Source organism: Musca domestica, unplaced genomic scaffold, assembly GCF_030504385.1.
Source record: "Musca domestica strain aabys unplaced genomic scaffold, Musca_domestica.polishedcontigs.V.1.1 56, whole genome shotgun sequence".
NCBI lineage: Eukaryota > Metazoa > Arthropoda > Insecta > Diptera > Muscidae > Musca > Musca domestica.
The window spans coordinates 3,777,616-3,790,094 of NW_026712356.1; the positions used below are offsets into that span (position 1 = coordinate 3,777,616).

The 12,479-nt window shown below is 33.6% G+C and overlaps 1 protein-coding gene across 2 annotated transcripts; it reads right to left on the bottom strand.

The window, feature by feature from the left end:
* Positions 1-1,188: 1,188 nt before the first annotated feature.
* On the bottom strand, positions 1,189-10,840 carry LOC101895220 (zinc finger protein 260). Of its 2 annotated transcripts, XM_005189210.4 has the most exons (5): positions 10,471-10,840; positions 9,688-10,390; positions 4,361-4,549; positions 3,968-4,303; positions 1,189-3,784 (listed from the first exon to the last, which is right to left on the bottom strand). In XM_005189210.4, exons 2-5 carry the CDS (start codon positions 10,298-10,300, stop codon positions 3,261-3,263), a joined length of 1,662 nt encoding a protein of 553 aa, XP_005189267.1. In that variant the 5' UTR covers positions 10,301-10,390; positions 10,471-10,840; the 3' UTR covers positions 1,189-3,260. The 2 variants fall into 2 exon arrangements, with proteins under 2 accessions (XP_005189267.1, XP_005189266.1); XM_005189209.4 differs by having other exon boundaries at positions 3,968-4,549.
* Between the last annotated feature and the right edge of the window lie 1,639 nt (positions 10,841-12,479).

Consider the following 12,479-nt stretch of genomic DNA (forward strand, 5'->3'; position numbering starts at 1 on the left):
GTGTCGATCGTCTCAAGCGCTTCGACGGGAATGGGCCACAATACCGCAGAACAACATTTGGGCAGAGTGTCACGGTTTCATTGGCCGTTTGTAGGCCATAATTCGTACCAAAGGTGACCAATTCGAACAAATCTAACTTATTTTAAAATTTGATGCTATTTCCGACATTTTTACTTTCATTCAATAAAATATAAAAAAATGTAAAACTTATGGCGTTTGACTTTGTTGCAGTTTTTTTATCTCACCCTGTATATGTTCAACTTTTTTTTGGTGAAAAACGACCGTAAACCTGTTACAAAAAAAGTAAAAAAAAAAAAAACAATTAATTGCCTTTTCCGCTTCCGTACATTTCACATAATAGGTGTGTCTGGTTACCCTAAAATTTGTAACAATTGTTACAAATTGTTACGGGAAGACGTCTGTTAACCCGAAAGTTCTGCAAAAGAGAGCGGTTGGAGAGAGAAATTTTGACAGTTCTTTCAGTGAGAGTTTGCAAATTCTTGCTGGAAAAATTTCTTCTTGCAATCTTTTGCAACTCTTCTTCTTCTCATTCATCGACATTCAATCAGATGTTTTCTATTGTTTATTTATTTCTTTTTGTGATTTTAATTTGAAAATTTTGTTTTGGAATTGGCAAGAATAATTGTTTTTGGAGAACAACTTCACAAAATGTGAAAAACATAAATATTAATATGTAATAAGAAAATAAAAGACTAATTCCAACATTTTTAGACAAATGTCACTAGCAATAGGTTTAAAGGATTCCGCGGAACACATCAAATCTATCTTCCTTTTATTGCTTATATTTTTATTTTATTGTCAATTTCCTTTTTATTTATAAAACTTGTGAAATTGGCGGTGGTTCCTTTCGTTTAATTCTTTTAATGGGGGACAAATTGGTTTGTTTTGACAAATCAACTGATTAGTTGCAAGCTTCTGCAGGAATACCGTCTGTTTACTTTTCGCAATTTCCTTGCAAAAGAGAATAAAACTACCTTACTCTCTCAGAAAGATGTTGCTGGACAATTCCTGCAGGGAAAGTAACCAGACACACCTAATAAAAATATTGTTCCTCGTCAACGTCCGAGTGGCTGAAAAACTATTTCAATTATTTTACATATTTTCCTATTAATGTTATAATGGACGAACGATGAAAAGACTAAAACAAACAACACTCCATAAATCGTATACAGTTTTAAACGTTTATTTTGTATTTTTCTTATATAGTTTTTCTTTATTATTATTATTATTACTTTTTTTGTTTTTAAGTACACAGTATCAATTATTATTGTTGTTCTCTGTTTATGTCTGTTTGTTGTTGTTCTTGTTCAAATATTCAACGTATAAAAAAATTACAAATTACAAAAAAAGTTGCACATGAAAAAATACTCGCAATATATATTTTCTTGCCATATTTTCAAAAAATTTTCTTCGTTTTTCTTTTAGTTTATTTTTGTTTTTCATTATGTTCAATTATTTCATTTAATTAAACAATTAATCAATCAAATGATATCGAGTCTGATGGAAAAAAATTCCAATGGATTCTTTACTTATTCTTTTGTTCCGACTTCATCATCTCATTACGGCTGAACTATACTATGTATACAATAATAATATTTAGTATGTATGTACTAACAAATGTTTAGTTTTTTTCTTTCTTTAAATCATTATTATTACATAAAAATTAGGCGTTTATAATAATAATAAAAAATAGTAAAACAAAATAGACAAAGCAATGCTTTTTCTCTAATAAAAAGAAAACAAATAGGAGATAGAGGTTAGGATCGAGTGATGGATAGGCGGGCGAAGGATGATAGAAAATGGAAAAAAAAGAAGAATAGGAATCTTTTATCTTGTAAAAGGAATTGCGTTTAAAATAACTTACAATTAGTTTGGGTTATGTTTTATTCTCAAACAATAAAAGGAAGAGAGGATGGGATTGCAACGGAAGCGACATGGAGAGGTGTTTGGTTGGGTGGGAATACAAACAAAAAATGTAATGTTTAACACCCTGTATTTTCTTTTGTTTTCAATAGTTTTTGTTTGTTATTTCTAAATAGTATTAATAATAGTATGATTTTGTTTTGCTTGTTTGTGTGGCGACTTGTCACCAACGAACAACAGTATTCTTGAAAGTACCCTTAAAAGTTATAGAGAATATATGACGACGGCTGCACAGCAGTTTTGTGAAATAGAGGACCTTTTGTTTTTTTATACTCTTTAGGTTTTCCATTGGCAAAAGATATAGAGTGTTTTTGTGTGTGTGTATGTGTGATTGTGTAGAAGTGTGGGTGTTGGTGTGTGTAAAGGTGATTTTTTTTTTAAGTTTAACGAACACCAAGAACTCTAAGCTTAAAGTTAGTTGTATAGATTTGTTTTTGTTGTTGTTGCAATGAATTTCTAAGAAATTCTCTAATCAAGGAAACAGTAACTTCTATGTATGTTGTCTAGCAAAGTTGGTTTAGCTCTTCTTATTATAGGCTTATGTAAGCGTGTATTGTTGTGATAGTTGAGGGAGTATCAATGCAACGGAAGGATAAGGAGTTATGGGTGTGTACATGTGTAGGATCGGGTGTCCAAAAAATTTAATAAGTTGGTTTTTTTTTTTTCAAACATTTTTATTCCACTTTTCAAGAAGATAAAACTGCGAATTATAAATTGAGATAAAAAATGACTTGAGAAATTGGAAACAAAAAATTGATAATCTTTAAAATATTTTGAAATCATATTTCAATTAAAAAATAACTAATTTTAAATTCCAAAATTCCTGAAAAGAACTTCTTTGAATTTATATCAACAAATTTTGAATATGAAATCATTAATGGTTGTTGATATTTAAACAGCAAAATTATAAATTAAAAAACAATTATGAAATTGGATTTCAAAATCTTCATCTTAAATAATTTCAAAATACGAAAATTTTAAATTTTCAAAACAATTATTAGCGTTTTCAAATCTGTAATTTTTTGGACACCCTCTCTTGTGTATTGGTGGCTAGCAATGAATTTCTATTGGGATTGGCGAAAAAATGACAGAGCTAATGAATGGGAGTGTTGGGACGACGAATTTAGCAATGTGTAGTGTTGTAGGGGGGGAACCTGTGGTGGAGGTGGTGGTAATGATTGCGGTGGCGGTAATGAAGGATATGAATGTGATAATAATGCTAGTGTTGGATTATGGGGGAAAGATGATATTGGTGTATTATTATGATCATCTATGGAAATGGCAGCAGCAGCAACGGCGCCAACCGTGGCCTTATTTCAACCGGTATGTATGCGCACATGGTTAGTTAGTGTACTTTTCTGTCTAAATTGCTTAGGACAATAGGAACAAGCATATGGCTTTTCGCCAGTATGAATTTTCATGTGGTTATTTAATGTGGAGACTTGTCGGAAGTGACTTTCGCACATTTTGCATTTGTATGGCTTCTCGCCGGTATGGGTCTTCAAGTGATTGGCCAGCGTGCTCTGCTGTGAAAAGGCCCGACGACAGACACTACACATAAATGGACGATCTGGGCAACTGTTACGTATACAATGGGCAACGACTCCGGTCGGAGTTGGACCGCCGGGATTGTTATTATTGGACGAGGCGAACTGTTCCTTATTACTTAGGGTGCTGACGGTGGTGTTACTATCGAGAAAATGTAACAAGGGATGGTGTTCTACTTGGGGCTGTATTTGTAAATGTCCTGTAGCTGTTGGTGTAACCATGATGGTAGCAGCTGCTAAAGGGATGTTACTATTACCATGTGGGTGATTTACAGCTGCTCCGCCTCCTCCTCCTGTTGTTGTTGAAGGTTAGCGTGTAAAAATTTAAAATAAAATAATATTTATTGTTGTTAAGCGTAATTAAAAGTTAAAAGATTGTGTTTGTTTTTTATTTAATTTTAAAAATATAATTTTTAATGTTTTTTTTTTACTATTTTTTTAACATCAGTTGTATGGCGTCATAACAAGCGCCTCACCTGTGCCTGTTGTTCCTGCCAGAGTGTTATGCGATGTTATAGTGGCCACCTGATTGGCATGCGTCTTCATGTGATTGTTGAGCGTACTCTGTTGCCGGAACGTCATACAGCAATATTGGCATGCGTATGGTTTATCGCCCGAATGGATCTTCTTGTGATTGGCCAGCGTTGCCTGCTGACTGAAAGCCTTGTCGCAGCCATCACATTTATAGGGTTTAGGATCAATATGGGTGCGTTCATGATTCTGCAGGGTACTTAGTTGTGGGAACCTTCGTTTACAAATATGACACTGATACGGCTTGACCAGCTCATCGGCCTGTGGTGAATTGTAACTGCCTGTATAAAGACTCTTGGTTATATTTTGTCTTTGTTGTGGGGTATATATTATTGTACTTTGCCCTTGTTGTTGCTGCTGCTGTTGTAGCTGTTGTTGTTGTTGGTGTATCAATTGAGCCGTTGCTGCATGGGCAGCAGCTTTTGACTGTCCTTTGCGTGAAGTACCCTGCGTTGTCTGGGGCAGCTGAAAGTTAAGCAGTGCGCCCGCCGTTCCATTATTTTGTTGTTCGGCTAGCGAGGCAAAAACTGCAAGTAGAAAAATGTTCAAGAAAAGGATTTTTTTAATGCCGATTTTATTGCAAGGATGCTGTTATTTTCTGCATAATATTTGAAAGATAGTAACATAACTATATTCAGTTTAGTTCACGAAATTTAGCAAATCCCTTCAGGAGAAAATTTTAAACATTTTTACCACTATGTGAATTACTTGGATAGAATGGACTTTTTTCTTCTAGGTATTGACTAAAAGGTGTCTAATGTTAGTTTGACATATTTTTCTATACTCTATTTTTTATTTAAATAAAACATTTTGACAATGTTGGAAGATATATTGGATAACAACATGGATAACAACCAAGTTTTATGTATTTTAGTATTTTCATACTTTTAATATCCAGTGTCTACTCCGTGTCAAGTTATAACTTGATTATCGACATAAAGATGCTTAGTTTTTACAAAGCTGCTGATATTTCTCAGTACCATGCAGCATATGTTTGTGCTAATTGCGTGACCATCTCTATATGAAAGTTGTGCGTAAATAAATATTTAAGAGAATTTGGCGGGAAACAACTGTACTTAAAACACTGTATGCAATTTAACCTAAGCGTATGTTTTGCAAGGTACATAGACGTCTGATAGACTTTTATATGAAAACAAGTAAAAAAACATTAAGTTCGGCCGGGCCAAACTTTTAATACCCTCCACCCTAGGGTAAAAGAACATTAGAAGAAATGTGGCAAAAAACATTAAAATGCCGAATATCGGGAGGTACCGTTATATAGGGGCTACACCAACACGTGCACCTATAATTACAATGTTTCGCCACACGAACTAGGACCCATTATGACCCAAAAATACCAACTTTTACACAAATCAGTGAAAAAATGGGGCATAAATCATCAAAATACCGAATATCGGGAGGTACCGTTATATGGGGACTATACCAGAACGTGGACCTATACATGCAATGTTTTGCCACACGTTCAGGGACCCGTTGTGACCTACAAATACCAATTTTCAGACAAATCCGTGAAAAAATGTGGCATAAATCATCAAAATACCGAATATCGGTAGGTACCGTTATATGGGGGCTATACCAAAACGTGGACCTATACATGCAATGTTTTGCTACACGCTCAGGGACCCGTCATGACCTACAAATACCAATTTTCAGATAAATCCGTGAAAAAATGTGGCATAAATCATCAAAATACCGAATATCGGGAGGTACCGTTATATGGGGACTATACCAGAACGTGGACCGATATATCTCATTTTCAATACCAACCATCCTAGGGACAATACACACACTTGTGCCAAATTTCAAAGGTCTACGTCAAATAATGTGGGCTCTATCGTGATTTCAACAGACAGACAGACAGACGGACAGACAGACAGACAGACGGACATCGCTAAATCGTCTTAGAATTTTATGCTGATTATGAATATATATACTTTATGGGGTCTACGACGAATATTTAGAGGTGTTACAAACGGAATGACAAAGTTAATATACCCTCCTACCCATGGTGGAGGGTATAAAAACGATTGGAGAAATTATGTTTCTGTATTATATATAATTAGAAGCAGCATTTGCCCCTACATCACTATACGTATTTAGAAGAGCTACCTGTAACAAATAAACTTTTATATTGGTCATTAATGTGAAGTACGTCTGAAAATCAAATCGGATGGAACCAATCTAGATCGATTTAAAGCTACGGCTTTAGAGCGGTTTAAAGTTCAAATCGGATCGATTTTTACAACATTTTAGCTGAAGAGTGGACGGAAGAAAACCCGCGTCGCATTGGCCGAAAAATGGCTCGTATCTCGAAAATATCGCAACACTCCATTCCGGGGTAAAGCCATTAAAATTACAAAAAGTGCAAGAACTTACACCGCAACAAAAAGAAAATAGACTCAAAAGTGATAAAGAGTTGCTTCGCTTGACCGAAACTGCCAACTGGTGAACTGCCGAATTTGGTTTTCTCCGATGAGAAAACATTCGTTGTCCAGCAGTTCGTAAACAAACAAAATGATCGTGTTTACTTGCCAAAGACGTCAACTGAAAATGTGCCACCAGAACTCAAGTGCCGGCCATGGTGACGGTGTGGACCTTAACAGCCGATGGTCGTATTAATCGACCGTGGCATCAGAATAAATTTTTTGCTTTCACTCAATAAAATTTAAAAAAAAATATAAAAATTATGGCCTTTGGCTTTGTTGCAGTTTTTTTTTATTTCGGCCTGTATGTCAATAAATAAGTGAATATTTTTTTGTTAATTTTTTTCGTTGTTTTATATTTTTATCGCATCAGATTTTTTCAGTTTGTCTAACAATATGAATTGTATCAAGGTGTATATAAATACACCTTGACTGTAATATTTTTCACCTTACAACACTATGTGTTGAGGATATTGTATTCAGGACGCAATTATCGTCCGATCCTCATCAGAATTGAAGTCAAATGCTTTTGAAGATGTATATTTAGCGGTTCAAATGGACAAAAACAAAAATTAAAATTTTCTGATTTTGCAGTCGCTCTACACACGACTAAAAGCCAATCCAAACGGAATTTTGAATGAGGTTAGCGTTTGGATGACCATTGATTTGATTATATTTCGCGACTAAAGGGGACCACAACATTTTTGGGAAATTTTTTAAATACCTATCAGTCAAAAACAAAATTAATAGCGTTCTAGGGCATCGCATGTTCGGCCCCGCACAACTGTTTGATTATATTTCGTGGCTAAGGGGGACCACAACATTTTTGGGAAATTGTTTAAATACCCATCAGTCAAAAACAATATTAATAGCGTTCTAGGGCATCGCATGGTCGGCCCCGCACAACTGTGGTCTTTTCATACTTGTTTTAATTAATTCTTTTCAAAATCCTCAAAATCAAAGAAGTTATTTTGTCACGGAATACAATAGCTTTCAAGAAAAATGTAGTTGGAAGTAATGGAAATTTTGCTATCGTAATAAATATGATTTCATATTTCATTTGGAAATATTGCATTTAATTCTCTCTAGATACCAGTTGCACTTCGTATTTATACAATACATCAAGTTAACTGATGAATGTTCCATATAGTAGTTCATCTTGGCGACGAATAAAGCAAACAATGGCTGCTTGAAATATGGAAGAAATCTTAGGTTAATTGAATTTTCCTTTCAGTGTCGTACGTCTGATTTATACACAACAATACTTTGAAAGAATTGGTTGGGATATGAAAATAAAAACAAATAATAACAACACTCTTCTTTAAAACATATTCTTTTGATTTTTATAGCTAATCCGCTGTTATAAATGTTGTGCTTATACGTATGCCTTAACATATAATAATCCTTAGGAAAATAAAACTTTATCTGTCCTGTTATATATCAAAATAAAGCACTGAAGCTAAATGAAAGGGCTCCTAATGTCCTATCCTGGGGTAAGGTACACGAGTCAATAGAAGAGAAATCAAAACTATAAACGTTGCAAATACATTTTTAATGGATACTTCGCGCTTGTTAGAAAAAAAAAGAAACTACCATTCAATTGTAACACTCAAAATTGTATTTGTTGCGTACAATTCTAAGGCGATTTAGAGTTCCCGTCTTTTTTTGCGTTTGTCCTTTTGAATGGCTCTCAATCTGTTGAATATTTTCAAGTTCATTTACATTATTTATCTAGAAAACAATTTGAAACTATATTTCCCAAATGTTCTTTAAATAAATCTTACAAAATACATTAAAACAAATAAGTAAGTCAAGTGATTTGGTGAGACTAATAGCCTGCATAGTATAAATTAACGAAATTAATCCCAGAAAACAATAGAAATGATCACACCTATGTTATGTTTTTGTTCCGCAACTCATTACATATTAAAAGATATGCCCTTCAGCTTATCTACCATTCAGTTGCATTTGAACATTTGCCAATGAAGACATTCTTTCCTTTTTCTTGCCAATTTTTTTTCAGAGCGTATTTCTGAAGCAAGAAAAGGAAGAAGACCTTTGGTAAATCAATGATAAGCAGTTTCCCACAGACCAATGCATATACACATTTAGAACGAATGGAAATAGAAATAATCAAATACTCCGACTTGAGTTCGTTGATCAAAAATAATCATTTTCGAATGCAACTAATAAGCAAATCAAATAACCGAGTCTTATAAATGAATTTTCTATCAGAAAATTAAACAATTTAATAAGTTTTCTCATTCAAAGTTTATTTGAAAGTGGTAATCCACAAGATAACAAAAAATATAAGTTGGTGTTCAATGCTGAGCTTACGCACCTGAATTTAAAAATACTTGTGTGCAATGCGTCCACAGTGAATAATCTATTTCCTTCTTAGTTTAGCTAATTCAAATCAATTCCCGAGGCAGGAGAGGTATTTTAGTTCTCCCCTTACTTTAAAGTAATTTTAATGTTTTAACTTGGTGCTAACATATATGTTTGAATATTCATTGCTTAGATTGTAAATGAAGAAGATTTCAAACGGATAAGTTACATATCAGCACCTGACAGGGCATACCTGTTACTTTAACTTTTTTTAAGTAGCAAAAATAATGAAATGACTACAATTTTGTGCAAAGGAACAATTTTCAAATGAAAGTTCAAAAAATATTTTTGCACAAAAAAAGGGTTTTGTATTTCTCTATTCTAGCGTCCTCTGTATAACTTTATAAGTTTATTTAAAGGAATCAATCATTCATCAACTTCACATCTTAAACCATTTATTGGTTGAGGAAGAATAATTTGAAGACTCATTCTCGTACATAGAATTGCTTTTATTATCACACATTTTCTTATGATTTAAAAATTATAGAAGAAAATATTTAAACTAATAAATATATGAAATTAGTAGTTGCTTGTTAAGAGTAGGTGTTATACGTTAAGAAAAGTAAACGCAATAAAAATTTGTTGTAGGTATTAAAACTAAAACTTATCGTTTTAACTTAACATGAACTTTTGTTAAATCTTTATGTCTTCAATAAATGTGGAATGTAACAATAATGTTTACATAAAAATACAAATAAACGCTCAATTGAAATAAAGGCAAAATATGTATTTACAAATACATTTAGTTTTAATTGGGGATATGCATTCCATACCATCCATGTAAGGCGAACAGACACAGAAACAATCAAACAACAGGCATGATCTCTACTTACCCTTGTGTGTTTTGATGTGATTGATCAGAGTCGATTGTTGACGAAAATCCTTAGAACAGATATTACATTTAAAGGGTTTCTCGCCAGTATGAATTTTTACATGATTTGTTAAAGTGGAAATTTGACGGAAGGCTTTTTCACAGTGTTTACACTTATAGGGTCTTTCATCGGTGTGTATTTTCATGTGATTCCTAAGCGTGGTCAATTGACGAAATTTATTTTTACAAATGTGGCACTGTTTCTTTTTGCGTGGATCATCAACCGGTGGCTCGGGCATTTCCTCCGGCATCTCAACCTTTGTTACGGTCATTGGTGTTATTGGCGCCGGATGGTTGATATTCGATGTGTTGGCGGCCGTTGTTGAAATGTCCAATAAATGAACAAGCGGGTGTTGCGGATGCAACATAGCCTGATGAGTAGGATGCTGTATGGCTTGCACTGCTGTTAGCTGGTGTAGTGTAAAGGGGGTCTGCTGCAGTCCGGCTGCAGAAATTGTCTGATGTTGATTTGTCGAGGTGGTGACCCCATGGGAAGTAGAAATTTGTGCCGGTGCATAATGCTGATAATTGATCATGGCGGCCGTGCTTACTGCTGTTGCATGATTGAGGTGCATCTTGCATGAGGTATTTTCGCCTACCAATCCGACAAGTTTATTCGAGTTATTACTTTAGAGCCTCGCGCAACTTTTTTGTTAAACATACAACTATAAATGAAATATCATTAATTAACAATTCCAATTGAAATTCAATATGAATTTCTTTGATAGTTTCACGTTGCGCTTACCCCTTTTCACTTTTTCACTCTACAGAAGCAGAGTCTGTGTTTTCGTTCGTTATTATTGCCACTGTGGCAACGTGTGTGCTTGTTTTTCTTCTTTCCAATAGAGTTGTCTGTAAAATTTCACGTTTTTCGTGGGCTTACATTTCACACAACTTTCGGCCACCTTTTCACTTAGCACATACAGCGAACGCAAGAGATGGAAATAAATTTCGGCTTTTACATAAAACGGCCAAATGGAGAGAAAACTATCTAAATAATTTTCATTTTTCAAGGATTTTAGATGGTAAAAAAAACTTTTTCAGGAAAAGAAAACAAACAGCTGGGTTGGTCAATTTGTCAAGTTATTCAAAACAACATGCTCAGTGTTGCGTTGAAGGGAAAAAGCGTGGTTACACAGTGTTGCATTCTGTTGTCACGACAGAGCAGAGATGTATTTTTACGTACGCTGAATTGTTGATGGTGTACATTCCGATGAACCATTCCGTTAAAAATACAAGGAAATTTGTAGATTGACGTTTATCTCTTTTTAATGCAAAACGGTGTAAGAAACCTTATTTTTATAATAATGGTTCAATTAACTTAAGGTAACTTCGTTATAAATAATAATACCCAACACCAGGTTCCCATCTCTGATTTTTTGAAAATACAATTGATTAATGGAAATTGACTTTTACAATAAGTGTTCTGTTCAAGAACGCCAAGAATGTAATAGTTTTTTATTACTATTACCGATTTTACCTTTATCATATCGAAAAAAACTGTTACCTTCTTCAATGTTAAACTAATAAAGAACCGAATTTTCAAAATCAAGCAGAGGCTGACAAAACTACATGGTAGAAGAATATTGGTAGACGCTTCGACACAGCTGCTGGGACAATGAGCTGTCAAACCAATTTTGGAATCGAAATTTTTGAATGAAAAATTACTCAAATTTGTAAAAATTATTAAAAAATGCATATTATAACAACCTCCGATTGGCGATGTGTGGTAAAACATAGACAAATTTACTTATTTTGGCAGAAATATTTAAAAAATGTTGACATATCAATGTCCCAAGCATTGATGCATCTATCTGTATTTTTCTACCATGCAAAACTGGATGACAATCTAGCAAAATATAAATATCAGCCAATTAGAAGAAATACATGAGTGAAATACGTACTTTTTCGATCACAACGAGCCCTATTTCATCGGAAAATATAATATAATCAAAAGTGTTGTGTGAAAATATTAAAAATTTGCCATAAAATTCATCCATAAAATATTATACTTTATTACAAAATAACATGAACTGCTAAAGTTAGAGGGCGCTTTTGGAAAAGCAGCATCACGCTAGTTACACTCGTGGCTTTATCTGATCACGCAGACTTGAAAGTCTTACGCCAAAACATTTTTGAAAGCATCATTTGTGGCTTAAAGGTGAGTATACATAAAATGCTGTTTTGACTGGCTTCTTTGTAGAGGAACAAAGGAGTTGACTTAGTTCGATTTTAGCGATTACGCTCCTCTTTTTTTATGAAGAAGTCAGCTGATAACTTAAGCCAATAGAAAAAGACTTGTCCTATGTAAAATACACCAATAATGCTATGTCCGCTTCCTGCTAAAATTAAAAAACCGAATGCAATAAGTTGTTTGCATTTATTTTATATTTTTACTAATTTTTAAAAAGCGTTAAAAAGTATAAAAGGTGTGTGAATTACTTGAATTTTCTTTCAAATATATGATAAAAACTCTTCAAGGTGTCAAGTACATCCCAAACTCCTTAAAAATATTCCAATCATTGATTTTGAAATAAAATATTTTGTGTCTATTTTTCAAAACAATCAAGTAAGTAAGTAAGTAAAATATTTATTGAGTCTTCTTTTTTTTTCGGTTACAATATGTTGTACTTATCGATAACAACGGTGATAATCAAAAAAACGCAAAATTATAATCGTTTTGTTTTGCTGCACATTGACGTTCGTTAATGCTACATGCAAAGTAAATAAACAGAAATTTACAAAATGTAAACA

Excerpts from the sequence above, each read along its gene's own strand:
- LOC101895220 (XM_005189209.4), bottom strand. The coding sequence starts at position 10,300 with ATGCACCTCAATCATGCAACAGCAGTAAGCACGGCCGCCATGATCAAT. Across the intron at positions 4,550-9,687 it reads TCACATCAAAACACACAAGG|TTTTTGCCTCGCTAGCCGAA; the intron begins GTAAGTAGAGAT and ends TTCTACTTGCAG. Across the intron at positions 3,785-3,967 it reads GGCAGGAACAACAGGCACAG|GAGGAGGAGGCGGAGCAGCT; the intron begins GTGAGGCGCTTG and ends CAACAACAACAG.